We start from the raw sequence: 15,799 nt of genomic DNA on the forward strand, positions 1-15,799 counted from the left end.
GAGCACTCTTCCCCAGGGCTTCTGCTCTCCCATGTGGATTTGTGGGCTCTGAAAGTTCCCTCCTTCCTTCTCCCCCTTTTTTTAATCAAGGCTATTTTCAGCTAGTGAGAATCAAGTGAGAATCAAAACCCATCATTGATAAAACTGTTGCAGAACAAAGATTGAAAACATAAGCCATTTTGACTAAAAGTTCAGAATAAACAGCAAAAAAAAAAAAAAAGAGAAAAGTTTTAATTATATTACAACTATCCCATGATTTTGATTTTTTCTTTTTTTTCTCTCTCAAGGCTCTATTGTTTAATCTTGTTTATTTTCTAAAACCTACAGTCCTCAAAAAAATGAATTTGCAAAAAAAAAAAAAAGACATTTTAAGAAGTAAATCTAAAGTCTGAGTGATGAATCTTTGACACAAAATATGCACCCAAGTGGCTGAAAGCCAAAGTCTGTAAATGGACTTTGTGACATAAAAATGTATCCCTCCTGCTGCGAGTGCCTTGGACACGCAGATTCCTTCCAATACCTCAGGCAATTCAGATCTTGGTCGCATCAAGSTACCATATGTCAGAAGCCATTTACCACTTAATTAGGTCTCTATGCCACAGAGTCACTCTCCCATTTCTAATCTATCACTAAATGCCTGCTCTTCAGCAATGATTCCCACCATTTATTTGCCTCAGAGCTCCTCCATTCTCATGGATAAMGAGGAATTAAGAGTGTCAAGTATGTATAAAGAAGAAATGAACCTGTGTGTGAGCACAAAATTAGCATACAGCTAGTGCATAGGATCTTCTTAGGTATTCAGACTGGTGAAGGAAACTGATTTCTCCACTCCATTTAAAGATTAACTGTAGCAATTCTGGACAACCAGCACTCTTCTCAGAAAGCCACGTAATCTCATACGTGTGCAAAACATGGTATGGGAAGGATGTCAAGTTTTTACTTTAAAATACATTTTTAAAAAAAGATAGACATTAAGAAAATCTGGACATCTGCTCTGGAAATTTTACTTTAAAGGAAAGAGCACTTGCAGATGACCTCCATGTTGAGCTCAGTTCTTCAGCAAACATTTCGCTGTTGGTTTTTCACTGAGTGGCGCTTCTGAGAACTAGCCCGATTCAAAGAAGTCCCAAATGGACTTGGCAATGGGCCTCAATGAGCCCTTTGATTCGTCTGTGCTCCTGTCAGCACTGGGCCCTTCCTCTCCAACAGCCCTCTGACCTGTAGTCTCTTCATCTGCTTCTTTATCCCAATCTCCCCCCTGCTGAAGAGAAGCTTTTGCCTGATCTTTTAGGTCCTTCTTCTGAGTTATTTCCAATTCTCCAGAGAATATATTGCCAAGTGGCCCACACTCTTCCTTGATATTTTTCTGAATTTGCACCTTTTCCTCGGGAAGGTTTATTTCGGGTCTTTCCCAGTGCACGGAGACTTTCTTCTTCAAGTTCCCTTGTCTTGCAACGTACTGTTTTGGGGATCTCTCCAGTTGCTCCAGGGCTTTCCGAGCCCTCTCTTGTTCTTCCAGAGCTTTCTTCTGAACTTCCTTTTGCTCATTTAGGAATTCTTTCTGAGCTCTCTCAAGTTCTTCTAGGGCCTTTTTTCGTGCTCTCTCCAGCTCTTCCAAGATTTCTTGAGCTTTCTTTTGTTCCTGTAGGACCTCATTCTTAGCTCTCTCTTGGTCCTCCAAGGCTTGTTGCTGTGTTCTGGCAAGTTCTTCCAGGGTTTCCTGTGCTCGCTCTCGCTCTCTGGCAGCCCTCATTTGAGCTCCCTCCTGCTGCTCCACTGCTGTTCTTTGCAATCTCTGCAGTTCCTCTAGAGCCTTCTGAGCTCTCCTCTGCTCTTCCAGTGCAGCCCTCTGAGCTCTTTCTTGCTCTCGTAGAGCCTCATTATGAGCAGCCTCCAGTTCTTCCAGAGCGTTTTTATGAGCCATCTCCAGCTCTGCCAGGATAGTTTTCTGAGTTCTTACTATTTCCTCTAGCGTTTTCTCAGCTCTCTCTTTTTCCTGCAAGAGTTTCTTCTGAGTTCTCTCCTGCTCTTCCCTGGCTTGCTTCTGAATTTTTATCAGTTCTACTAGAGCCCGGTGTTGGGCTTTCTCCAGGTCCTGTAGAGCCTTCAACTGGTTTCTCTCTTGTTCTTCTAAAAATTTCTTCTGTGCCCTTTCCTGTCGCTCAACAACTTTCCACAGAGCTTTCTCCTCTTCTTCTAGCCCCATCTGCTGAGTTTTAAACTGTTCTTCCAACTCCACCTGCAAAGCCATCAACTGTTGCTCAAGCTCAAGGTGCTGCACTGCTTCCTGCAGYGCCTCTTGGACTAGGTGCCCTTGTCGACCCAGCGTCGCCTGCACTGTGCTCTCCCGTTCAGCTAATGTCTTCTGCTTGCCTTGTATCTGTTCTTTCTCCATGGCTTCTTCCCAAGATTTGTCCTTCTCCTGAGAGCTGTCATATTCCTCCAAGGCCACTGTATTAATTCTTTCTGTAACTTCAGGGGCTTTCTTAGTTCTTATACCTGGATTGTTTGGTCCTTTCTTCATCTGCTCTGTTATATCCACAAGGTTATCTTCATTTTGCTTTCTTTTCTGGACATTTCTCTGAACATCTGTTAGCATGAAATTGGTGTCTTCAGCATAATCCAGCTGGGAAGCCAGTTCAAGGTCTTTGGCAGCCTTGTTCCAGCGGCCCAAGAGCTGGAATGCCTTCCCTCGGCACTGGTAGGGCTGTGGAGAGTTAGGGTTGATTTTTATAGCTTTGTCACAGTCCCTAATGGCAGCTTTGGGTTTCCGCAACTTCACGTAGACACTGGCCCGGTTTACGTACAGGACAGCAAGTTGTGGGTTCAGTCTGATAGCGTCAGTAAGCAAGTCAACAGCTTTATGAAGTTCACCTGCTCCCAGTGCATGAAAGGCTTCCCTTTTCTTCTCATTGGCCTGCTTCATCATATTGTTAGTTATCTTCAGGTTCTCGTCTCCCATTTCCTGAAGATCTTCATCCTCTTCATTTTCATCATGGAGCTCCCTATCTTCACTCTTCGGTTCTCCACTGCGCTTTTCCTCTCTTTCAACTGTATGTGAAGCTCCCAGTGGATGGTTTTTTGGCTCTTCAGATTCCCTAAAGCAATCATTATCCGGTTCCTGGAAGGTCCAAAAGTGAACCTGTTTGTGCCTTTGGAGATTCTGGAGGTGACTTTTCCCTTCTTGAGAAATCAGAGGCTGATCCCTCTCTTCTTCTGCCATGGATTTGCTCATCCTTGGCAATCCATCCATTGATTCCGTTGCCTCTTGCTCTTCCTCATACTTTCTTTGCTGTTCAGTAGTTTTCTGGACTCTTCTCTGAGCCTCCTTCAACATCTCATTGGTATCCTCATCGTAATCCAGCTGGCAAGCCAATGCAAAGTCCTTGGCTGCCTGCTTCCAGTGTCCCAGGAGCCAATACGCCTTCCCTCTCCATTTGTAGGGCTGTGCAGAATCTGGGTTGATTTCTGTGGCTTTGTTACAGTCTCTGATGGCAGCATTTGGCTTCCGCAGCCGCACAAAGACACTGGCCCGGTTGGCATACAGAGTAGAAAACCGAGGATTCAGTTTGATGGCATCAGTAAAGAGCTGAATAGCTCTTCGAAATTCGCCTCTTCTTACTGCATCAAAAGCCTCATTCTTCTTTTCATCCGCCTGCTTCATCATGTCACTAGTTACCTTCAGGTTCTCATCTCCCATCTCTGGGAGCTCATCTTCTTCTGGTTCAACCACCCTTGCATTATCTATCTCCAGCTCACTCTCAGCAATCTCGGTCTCTTCACTGGCCTCTCCCTCCCAATCAAGTTTCGCCTGCCCCTCAGAATCCAATTTACAAGCCAGGGAAATGTTACAGGCTGCTTCTTTTAATTGTCCCAAAAGCTGAAGGGCTTTTCCTCGGAATTTGTAGGCCTTTGCTGAATTAGGATCRAGTTCAATAGCTCTGTCAAGGTCACTAATGGCCATACTTGGCTTTTGCAGCTGCAAGAAGACGCTGGCTCTGTTAATGTATGAGCTGGCAAGGTATGGATTCAGCTTGATGACGCCAGAGAGTAAATCAATTGCTCTCTGATTTTCACCTTTAGCTAGGAAATTAAAGGCCTCTGTTGTTTTCTCAGTAATTTGCCCCATTGTCTCGTCTGAGTTTTGCCCCCCTTTTTCCTGTGGATTATATGTTTGGGACTCAGTTATCTCCTCTTCAGCACATTCCAAACCATGCTCCTCCTCCTCCTTCTCCTCCTTCTCCTCCTCCTCAGATTTTCCAGGGAGCTGTTCCGTTGCCATAACTAGCTCCTTTCCATCTGTGTTGCTTATAGTAGATGGTATGTAATTCTCTACACTTCCTATGGATTCTCGGAGAAAGCGACGATCCTCAGAACTTAGGAAAGGTTGGTTAAATTGTGCCAAGTTCTGATCCCCCCTATAAATTTTCCTTGAATGCATGGTGCTCTGGCCCAGAAAGGAGGACACGGCACAGGATTTGWTGTCATGGAAGGCCAAGGAAGCAGCCTCAGAAGAGAGATGGCTTACCCAGAGAGAGCTTTGGTTACCGGGCTAGTGCCAGGGATACATGGCAAACTTCCCTCTTCCTCTTCCTTCCATTGTTGTGCTACTGGATCTACTTACAGGGTAAAGGCCAGTGGCAGGGTGACAGTGACTTCATAAACCATAAACAGGTTTTGTCACAATATAGGAATATTGTGTCATCACTGGAATCCTGAGGTGGGCTTTTCAAGTTCTATGTTGCAGTAAGTAGAAGTTACAGCATCACAAAATGGTAAAGGTTGGAACGGACCTCTAGAGATCATCTAGTCCCACCCCACTGCTCGAGCAGGGACACCCAGAGCACGAGGCACAGGGTGGCATCTAGGTGGGTTTGGAAGATCTCCAGAGGAGGAGATTCCACAACCTCCCTGGGCAGCCTGTTCCARGGYTCTGTCACYCTCACAGTRAAGAAGTTCCTCCTCACATGGAGATGGAACTGCCTGTGTTTCARCTTGTACCCATTGCCCCTTGTCCTGTTACTGGCCACCACTGGGAAGAGTTTGGCCCCTTCCTCCCTACATTCCCCCCTCAGGTGTTTGTACATGTTGATCAGATCCCCTCTCAGCCTTCTCTCCTCCAGGCTAAACAGGCCCAACTCACTCAGTCTTTCCTCRTATGAAAGATGTYCCAGTCCCWTAATCATCTTTTTCACTCTCTGCTRGACCCTCTCTAGAAGCTCCACATCCCTSTTATACTGGGGAGCCCAGAACTKSCCCCAATACCCCAGGTGYGGCCTCACCAGAGCTGAGKAGAGGGGCAGGATCCCCTCCCTCGACCTGCTGGCAACACTCCTCCTGATGCAGCCAGGACCCCATTGGCCTGGGGTTATTCCTCCCYAGGCGCAGGACCCTTGTCTTTGTCGAAGGGTTGTCCTTGCACTTGTCCTTGTTGAACCTCATGAGGTTCCTCTCTGCCCGACTCTCCAACCTGTCCAGGTCCCTCTGAATGGCAGCACAGCCCTCCGGAGTGTCGGCCACTCCACCCAGCTTGGTATCATCTGCAAAGTCCCCATAGCAGCTCTTCCTCTTCAGTTTGTTTCAYATCTTCTGTGTCAGAGAGGCGCGACTATGTATGTGTGCATGTGTGTGTTTTTTGTTATGAAGACATAGTTTTTCTTAGGTGTAACCAACACGAACACAGTAATAGCTGTCTAACAATGTTATTTGGTCAAATATTTTCCCCAGTGAATGAAAAATGAAAACGAAATAGCTTATCCATAAACGTAGCATGCCTACGGGAAATGAGAAGACCAAAAACCACACAGCACAGTTGCATGGGTACCCTTTGTCAGGACATGCTGCAAAATTTTGAAAAAATGCCTTTTTTGTACGAGTCTATACATTTGCTTCTTAGGAACATCTTTACAATACCAAAGGTCCCTGGAAGCACAATTTAGCTGCATCCAGAAAAGCCAAAAACTCTCCTTGGCAGTAAGACAAATCCCAGACTTACTTAAAGGATTCTCAAGCTGAGACCATGAATATCCTTACTTAATTTTTTCATATTAATTGGGCCATTGAGCCTCCTTTCTAGTTGAGCCTTCCAGGTTCCTGTTAATTCCTGAAGTGGGTTTTGCTCTAAGGCACCCCACAGGTTCTAGCAGGCTGGGTTGGACTGTGCAATGCTAAAGGCAGGCACGGACTCRTAGGGATACATGGTTTTGCAACACTATTTTATGCTCCCTTTCAGGCAAAAAAAAATGTTGATTCTTTTTTCATAGTTTCTAAGAAAAGAAGTCTGTTTACTCCTATTAACTTCAGAAGCCCAATATCTTGTCAGTGCTAATCAACACTTCCTCCCTGCTGCTGCTCCTTCCTTGTTGTCCTTTCCTCTGATTTCTTGATGTTACTTTTTCCCTTTTCTAGAACATAAAGTCCTAGAATCCTCAAGCCCTGTTTAGCTTCACTCCCCACAGAACCAYACATTAAGTCCATACATCTTATCCTGGTTTGAAAAGAAAAGCACAGGGACTCGAGGCATACATTGCATTCGTATGCCTTGACTACCCTTCCTAAGTCAGCCAGCAAGCTAACTTGGAATTATGTTTGTACAGCCTCTGCAAAATTGGTCACTGCATAGAAGGCAAAAAATTAACAAATCAAGTACAGTAATGAGTGGACCCAAGAATTAATGCTGTTGCAACAGAGCTGTTTTGGACCTGCCACAYGAGCAGGATTGAAATAAGGAACAACCACACCAAAAACGAGGCTGGGGCTGCCAGGGAGCGTGCGGGGAGCGTGGCTCTGCCGTCCAGCGGGAGAAGCGGCTCCCGGAGCTGCCCCCTGCTCCTCTGCGCTCGGACAACGCAACCCCCTTTGTACTCATTCAGCTATTGCATGGAAAAGTGCACTGCAAATTCCGGAAAAGAGAATTTCTGCCCATGCTGCAGCTTTTTGAGGAACACTTAAATGCTTTCTCTGCACGGGGAGATTCTACCGTCTCTTCTGGACTTGCCTGTTACATTAAATATCAACAAAAAGAGATGATGCTTTTTCTGGTATATTTTCAAAAAAAAATGCTGTTCAGTTTTCACTGGTTTCAACTGGCACTCAATTATAAMGACAAACTTATCAGATAAAAACAGATTTCAAATTTCATTTTGTTTTCCTATCAGTTGTTTTTCTAACTCAAAGCCCGCCCAGGCTCCAGTCTGCCTCTCAGGTATTATTTTCTTTTTTATCCAGAGGTTAATGATAACGATCAGGCACTAAGAATTCTAAGCTAATATGAAATACATATTTATGATCCCAGGCAAACTCTCCTGGGCTGACACAGCCACTGAAAGCTTAAATCAGGGGTGAAAGCTGCTCACCTTTCCCACAGACTATGGCTGTGTGAAAAAGCAGGGAGGCACAGGCACCTTTGCTGCCTTCCRAGACCCCAAATAACTGATATTATTCCCTTTCCTGCAATGTCTTTGCGCTGCTACTTCCCCCAGCATCAGAAACTCGGCACGCAGCTTGGCTAGCAAAGTGAGGGGGGCTCCAAAGGGCTACAGGTTTTGGTAGAGAGATGTCACACAAATGCCACTCAGTTGTACGTGCACTTCAAGTCTGCTGGAGACTAAACATTTCCTGACAAAGTTCSCCAAGAATTTAAGTTCTCACCAGCAGCTGAAGGTACAAACTTGGGCCCTGACAGGGCCAGGCTACTAGGCTGACAGGTCAGGTCTAATACAGTTACAAACCAGGGGGGGATTCCTTTTTCCCTTCTGAGCACTRCTCCAGGCGCTCACACTGGAACGATTATGCTTACCTTAGGCTACAAATACTCAGAATTACAGTCACCGGGATGTTGGCAAAGGAGGGATGCAAACAGGAGGCCTGAAGACAACCTGAGAATCTGCATCCTGCTCCAGGGGTGGAGAGATGAGGCTCACGGCTCGCACCTCCTCGGCTGTGTGGATCTCTGCACCTCCTCGGTTGTGCCCATCTCTGCCCCCTTTCCTTTCAGCAACACAGCCCAGGCAACAACAGATGCTGAGACAGGAGCACAAACCATGCGTGCGAATCAGATACCTGAAACTGCCTGAAACTGGTGAGGCTGGGAGCAAATTAGCAACGGCAGGGCAACCACCACCCAGTAGCCACAGGGTTTTGCTAGACACCAGGACACACAGAGTTAGGTGTTACAGCATCTAATCCCTGTGAAATTCAGCCTCGTGAAAGCAGTGGGTATCCAGTGATGCAGGCCTGAAAAAACCCTCTGTCAAACACACTGATCACTCAAGATTTGCTCTTTTACTTTGACAAACAGTAGCAATGAGCCCCTGACGGAATTACGACTTTGCAGTTCACAGCTGCCTTTACTTATGTTCTATAAAATGTCACCCACATCTGCTGCCGTAGCGAAATGGAGCCTGCTCGTACTGCAAGGTGATTCTTAAGCTCAGACGTAAACAAACAAAAATTGTTTCCAAACAGTGGCATAACAGGTCATAAAGCAGAAATAATCCTCACTATTTTAAAATCATATAGGATATCAATCCACTTTTATATATATATATATATGATGTGGTGCATATGAGAAAATTTTAGATTTCCAAATGTATTTCCTATGTGTCTCTGTTTAAATATGTTAAAAGTTTCAAGTAATTTCTGTGTCTTTGCCTGTGCTTCCATGCCAGGTTCCTCTGCTTCTACGCCTGGTCCTCAGAAGGGTGGCTGCTCCTGCCCACGCAGAGCCAGCACGACCCACAGATGAACAGTATATGGACACTGAATTAAAGCCTCTTCTCTGAAACAGAAGCTGCTCCTCTGATACGGGGAGATGGCAAAAGGCAACTACAAAACTGTGCCCTGGCACCACAGCTAGTGCGGCAGCCACGCGGCCGAGGCAAGGAAGAAATCACTGCAAGAAGATCTTTAAAAGGCGGGTCTTTTAAAACCAAAATTTTCTGGGCTAAAAAAAAATGAGAGAAAAACTACAGATGGTTTAATATGCAGAGAACCTGTCTGGGAAAGAGCTGGTTGTTGGCAACGTGGCATCCTGAAACTGTCTTATGAGAGGACATGTAGGGATTGCTACACAGGCCCCATATTAYTCAAGTCCTGGCAAGCTCCACAGCCTGTTCAAGTCCCATCCGTCCAGGAAAGCTTCACAGAGATTGTTTATTGGATTTGATTGATACATCATATCAGCTGGCCCATCTACTCCTGTCAAGCTCTAAGCCGTGGGGAAAGAGCAGAAAAATGAATCTTGGATTTTCAGTGTACCATACTTTACATTTATCTTAAAAGTTGGAAGACTCAATAGCACTGTCTCTGAACATGGTAAGCTACAGATTGTCAATAATGTTAAATTAAAAAGTTGTCTATGTAATCTTATTTTCATTATGCAGTCTCTGTATTTTAAAGGCTGAGTATTAACAAAGCTAAACTAAACTAGGCTGCACACCCTCTACACCCTCTACAGCAGACGCAGAGGCTGCACATTTCCCAACACTTAATATAGCTTTGATAGCTTAATGATTCACTAACAATTAACTGCATTTTGTTCAGCAGTCAACACGTTTATCCGTTTGCTGCTGATGGGGGGTCTGTAGGAATCTCAGTCCTGGCCTAGGCACGCTGCCATCCAAAGGAATAACAGGAGTCTGCACAACCACAGGGAGCAGACACCTTCGGTGCTGCGCAGGGCTGGGATCCCAACCGCCTTCACCTTCATCCTGCACCCAAGACGGAGCTGTTCAAACACCAAAGCAGACCTGAAGGGTCTGGAAGATCCAATATTTCCTTTCCTTTAGTTGAGCTGTCTAAATAACCCAAGGGAATGACCTGACAAAGGCCCTGTGATTCCATACCCGAATCACAGGGCACGGCGCTTTGYGAGCTGCACGCTGAATTAGCTGAGCACAGGAGTCCTGCAGGAGAGTCATCAGAAGAAAAGAAAACAAAACCATTTCATCAGCTTGACAGTGTAAGCCAATCCCTTGCTGCTTTAACTYGCATTTTCTCCCTTTCTTCAGCTCCTAAGTTACCTCAACTCACACTTACTATACCACAAGACACACAATTTTCTTTTTTCTACCACATTACACTCTGCATCTCATATTCCCAGCAGGAAATCACGGAGCAACCCACTGCTCCTGCAGGTGTGACACACTGAACAGGCTTTTCCCAGGCCCCGGATCCTTCCTGGGCACAGGCGGCTTGGTGCTTTGCAGCAGGAACACAGCAGCTCCCTCCGCACCCTTCCGCCTCCTTTCCCTGCTCCACGGGAGCATCCATGTGAGCATTCCCGGCTCCACGTGAGCAGTACGGTGAACATCCCCCTCCTCACTGCAAGCGAGGGTCACAGATGACTGCGCTGCCAGTAAAGGTGGATTCATGAGGAGCCYGAGGTTGGAAGCTTCCTGAAGTCAAGGCGGTCGGTGCTTCTTCTACATGTTGCAAAAATYAAATTTAATTCCTCTTAGAATTCCTCTTAGGTTAATCTTACCTAGTCTTGACCCTCCACATCACATAAATTCTACCTTCTCCCTTGTTTTTGGTGATTTTGCTCTATGTGAAGGACTTCGCTGCCTAAGGGCAGTTAAGACTGGGCTRCTCTTGCACAGCAGAAGTCAACCTTGGGAAGCGAGTGGGTCAAGGGAATGGTTGCAAAAAGGATGTGTGTGGTTGATCTGGGGCTAAACAGCTGTTAGCACGGGGTGCAGGCCTGGTGGAGGTAAAAAGAATGGGAAGAGACTATATGTAACATGAAAACASTGACAAATAATGGAAGTTTCATTAGTTTGACTGGAATTCAGGTGTGCACTTGTAGAAAGGGGAATAATTCAGATAACTCATACGGAAGAGAGTTCAAAACATGCAGGAGTCCAGAAAATCTGTCAGATGATGTTTGTCATTGACACTATGCAATTTGTGACACATATGGACTGTTATTTTACAGTATTAGTTTCTGACACCTGTGTTTTGGTGCAAGAAGAATGTAATACTAGATGTAAGCGGTAACTGCAAAGCTGGGGACAGCAACTCCTGTGACACCATTTTCACAGGTAGTCTCCAGACTAGGTGCTAATCAGGAAAACGGCTCCTAAAGACCCAGAGCAGGTTTCTTTCCTCCAGCAGGATAACCCCCGAATAAGTAAAATTAACGGTTTAAACCCATGCACGATGTCAAACTCCGGGCCTCTGTTGCAGGTAATGAGGAAAAGTGCAGTTGACTACACTTGACAAAGCGCAATATTAGAAATGTCAGGACCAAACAGCTGCCAGGCACTTCAGAAAAGAAAAGGGGGATTTTATTAGGGTATGCCAGATCTCATTGAGAAGATGTGCCCTGTTTTTGTGGGGGCTGAGACACGTGAGCAGCATCCAGTGAACAGCATGACGGGGACAGCAGCGTGTCCACGCATCGAGGCAGATGCAAGGTTTAAAGTGCAACTTGGGCATGATCGTTTGGCCAAGATTATTTTGTACTTGACTAATTTAGCTAACACTTTCAAAAAGGTGCTAATTAAAAAAAAATGCCTGGGGCTCTCGSTGGCTGCCAAACTGCAGGGAAGCTGCCATTGAAATGTTTCCACCTAATTATTAAAGAAAGCATTTGGCCTGGCTCGGGATTTACAGAACAGACACATATTTATTGTGGTSTTAGCAAAATTCACTCTTGAATTTTCCTAAATCTGATTACTCCAACATTCTGAACAGTTTTACAACACTATAACTCCATGATTAAGAGGAAGTGACATCTGGGCAATAAAGGCATCACGGAGTGAAGTGCTAGATCCTTAGATATTTATTTTTTAAACCAACACCATCTTGCAGGCTTCTGCTCTTTTCTGCAGTCATCCAAGTAATTGATTTTTATCTTATGGGGAAAGGAAGCCAGAGGAATGAGAATTACAAATATTTCAGGGCCTGCTCCARTTGCCCCTGTTACTGAAAGGGTTAGGAAACCACTGGCAATTTGAGGGGTGAAAAGCTGCGGGATACATTTGTACCAACTGAGCAGAAGACTCCCCAAATTCTTCTTGTGAGTAAAGACTCGAAGAGATCGTTACAGCTGAGATGCAGCTTATTCCAGCTGCACAGGGAAAAGACATTTCCAGAACCAAGTTCTTTGAGAAGGAGGCTGAGGAGCCCAAGTTATCCGTGCCRTAGATGTACAGATCTGGAGAGGGCAAAGGGAACTACCTACTGGCATGGCTTTCCAGTGCCAGCTGTCCGGCTCCTCCAGGCCACGGGGTTCTTCACTCCCCAAAGGAAATCCTTTGGCCAAACATTTCCATCTCCTGCAGACGTGGCCACATGCACAYGAGGAGGAGGCTGCACCCAGCGTCTACTCGAACTGCTTCTCTAATGACCAACATTTGAAGACRTCTTTAAAGGGGCTGCAGCTTAGAGTTACTGCATCTGTGCTGGCTGACTAGGACCCGTCAAGGTTCCCCACACTGAGCACCTAAAAAATAAACCAGCCCAAACCAACCTACCAAATAAAATAATCCATTCAAAATATTTCCAGGATAATGTTTATAGTGATTTGTGAGGGTAGAAATAAAGACGGGGGAATATTGTTTAAAAAACTATTTGAAAGAGTAGGAAAAACGTAGCTTAAAGAAAAGCTCTGTAATTCTAGCAGTTTTCTGAAGTCCAAAACCAATTCCTATGGCCCCAAAACCTGCCCCAAATGATGTTCAGTCCCGACACGGCAAAGCTCCTGTGGATTCTCTTAGGTTGTCATCACCTGTTTAGCAGAGGGGTGTCCCTCCCGGGCGCTCGCTGGGGGAGCCTGCGTGCCCAGGGCGCCCCGCTCCCGCGCAGACCCGTGACCCACGGGCACTTGGCCAAACCCCAAAGACGGCGGCGGCGCGAAGGAACGTGCAGCCACTGGAGCTGCGCCTGAGCCACAGGCAAACGGCCCCTTCCCCGAAAGCAGGACCAAACACAGGCAGGCACCAAGCTTATACAGATCCGCAGTGAAAAAGATGGAGGGGGGAGAAGGGAAACCAGGCAATGGCTGTTTTCCCTGGCAGAGCTTCTCTCCTGTCCCTCCACATTCCTGTCAGCTGCTCACTCGGCCTCCCCGGCAGATGGTCCCCACTGCCACAAGCAGCGGCTCCCGACTCCGTTCCTGCCGTGACTCGGTTTTACAGCAGGTAAAAGCCAACGAGCGGCCTCTTCCCGGCCTCCAAAGGCAGGGGACATTCCGGCCCCCTTCCCGCCGCAGGATTTCCCACCTTTCCCCAAAGCCTGGGCCGTGATGCAGGAGCAGAGAGGCCGTCACGGCCACCTTCACTCCTCTTTCAGCACGGCTAGAGACGCTTTGTGGAGACAAATCACCCCGTGGTGGTGGCAGGAGCAGGGGGCAGCTCAGCTGGGCCACACGGAACCGGCAGCCGGAGTCGTCCTTCCCGAGCCGCCAACTGAGCACAAGGTCCAGGAAAACAGCACAGGAAGAAAACAGGCTTTGGGCAACGACGTCAGTGCAAGGTTTGCCACAAGAAAGCAAAACGAGGCCTGCTTCTACACGCGGGGCTGCAGCCGCTGCTACCTGCTCTAGGGTTCAGTATCTCATGCATGATAAAGGCAACCTTGGCATCATTTCAACAACYCTTTTGAAACATCTGAATGCACGCAAAGCACCTGAAAGATGCTCTCCTGACATAAAACACTCTGCTTCTACAAAGGGAAAGCTATTGCTTCATTTTTATTCAGGCTTTGTCTTCAGGGAGAAAAGAAGAAAACTTAAGGTTAAGAATATTTCCAATTTTAATTTTTCTTTTTTTCATCTGAGTTAATAATTAGCATTTACTGACATTGCAGTGTTACTCTTAGCATTAGTTTTATCATGCAAATGTTCAGATGGAAACCGTAATGGAAGTCACAAGCCTGTGTTATCTGTTGCTATTAACTACAGCAAGATTAGGAGGAAAACACTTTTTGGGGGCTGTCATTTATTAGACTCAATTTTCTTATTATTTTGGCTGGCTGGGCCCAGGAGCCGAGAGTGAATGATATGAACTGTCAGAGGAAAGCAACTGCCAACTTAAAAGTAACAAGGAGCACACAAAGCAACAAGGAGCAAACAAGAATTGAGATGCAGCTAAGAGTAAGAACAATCGCAGTTGCCTGTAGCAGCTGCATTAATGCATATTGTTTTAATCCTATTAAAACCAGTACAAAATGCTATTAAGCGTTTGATTTTTTCTTTATTTACTCCTCAGACCCAGTACATCTGCCACTCAGTACATCTGGGCTACCTTCCCTAAACTGCTTTTGCTCTCTAGAAACCTTCGCCACAGACGGTCTGGGCGGTCGCTCAGCCTCCAGTCCCTGTCTCTGTGATACTGCATCTGTCATTAACGGCACACAGACACAAATTTTCCAGGTGCTCTCACTCTTCAGGTCTTCCAAACGGAACTGAACACTGCCTTTGTTTAAAAGGTCATCTTTAAAGTTAAACACAATAAATCCACCACTGGTWAAACCCTATTTCAGCAGCACTCCTCCCTCACCCCACATTTCACTTGCATGGAATACGAAGCAGCACAAATCAAGAGATGGGGCTGCTGGTCGCTTCAGATTAGCCACGTTTCCTTTCGCCACCACGGCATTAAAGGCTGATCTAGTGGCCTTTCTATAATTAATGAAGCTAATGCAGGGACGTGGACTACAGACACTTCATCATTGCCTCCTGAAGCCTGAATCTTAGCTGTCAGTTCTTGGGTGGCATTAATCCTGCATTTATGCACTTCCTCTGCATCTGCACACCCACAGAAACCATCTTTCTTCCCCCTGTAAATCATGCAGTTCTGCTTATCAAATCCAAACAGAGGCCCGGGATCACTTACAAAAGATGAACAGTTAATAGTAATTTTTAGATGTCAGAAGCACACAGATATTCCAAAGGTTTCTCAAGATATAAATTAACCTACTCTATTTATGATAATGTAAAGTTAAGAACTGAAAGGCCCTATATATCTCAGCAGTCTCTGAGAGAGCAGCTGCCAAGGGGGGCACCCTCAGCGGGACTCCAGCGCCCCGCAGCTATTCCCAAATCCAGCCTTCACATCCCGGGCCATGCCCAGCTTTGCTCTTTTCCCTTTTCCCTGGCCTGGGCAGGTCCATGGGCTGCTACCTCCCCTCTAGTTTCTCAGTCTTTCTTTTCCTTTGCCGGCTCCCTGGATAACCATTTCCTCCCTCAAATCCACCAAAGCAAGTCAGGTTCTGCATCCAAGTGCTACTCTCTTGGTGTGATCCATCCTTCCCATCAATTCCCCCAAGGAAGCCACTGGTCCTTTGCCTTGGCTCCTTCCCATCCAAAGAGGGCCCTGGCTCCTGGCTGTCCGAAAGAATGTGGAGATCCCGGGCCTCCTGCCTGCCCTAGGAATCCCTCCATGTGAGATTCCCGCTCTCTGTCAGGGCATGGGAAGGGAACAGCTCTAYGGGACGCATCCCCAAGGTACCATTTTCCATGCCCCTGCAGGAGCCATGCCAGGATCATGGAGTCTGAGCTGAACCAGACCTGCTATTTACTACAGAGAGATTATGAGGACAACTCTTTTTTGGGCCTGCTGTTTATTAGACTCTCTTTTCTTATTAATTTTGTTGGGTGGGCCCTGGAATATGAACCGTCACAGAAAAGCAAACTGCAAACTTACAGTAATGAGGAGCACCCCTCAAATAAAGCATTAATAAATAAAGAGGAATCACTGGAGCAGGGCACTCTGGGCACCCCGCTTGGGAGGACTCACACCAGGACCCACAACGGGGSCTGCTCCGCAGCAGCTGGCGCAGGTTGATGAGTGCG

At 46.4% G+C, this 15,799-nt stretch overlaps 1 protein-coding gene across 1 annotated transcript; it reads right to left on the reverse strand.

Moving 5' to 3' along the window:
- Nucleotides 1-1,105: 1,105 nt before the first annotated feature.
- Nucleotides 1,106-4,282, reverse strand: LOC112945561 (hsp70-Hsp90 organizing protein 3-like). The gene is made up of 2 exons (XM_026037196.1): nt 2,543-4,282; nt 1,106-1,642 (listed from the first exon to the last, which is right to left on the reverse strand). Exons 1-2 carry the CDS (start codon nt 4,280-4,282, stop codon nt 1,106-1,108), a joined length of 2,277 nt encoding a protein of 758 aa, XP_025892981.1.
- Nucleotides 4,283-15,799: the final 11,517 nt, after the last annotated feature.

Source organism: Nothoprocta perdicaria, unplaced genomic scaffold (assembly GCF_003342845.1).
Source record: "Nothoprocta perdicaria isolate Ctin4 unplaced genomic scaffold, notPer1 scaffold_192, whole genome shotgun sequence".
Taxonomy (NCBI): domain Eukaryota; kingdom Metazoa; phylum Chordata; class Aves; order Tinamiformes; family Tinamidae; genus Nothoprocta; species Nothoprocta perdicaria.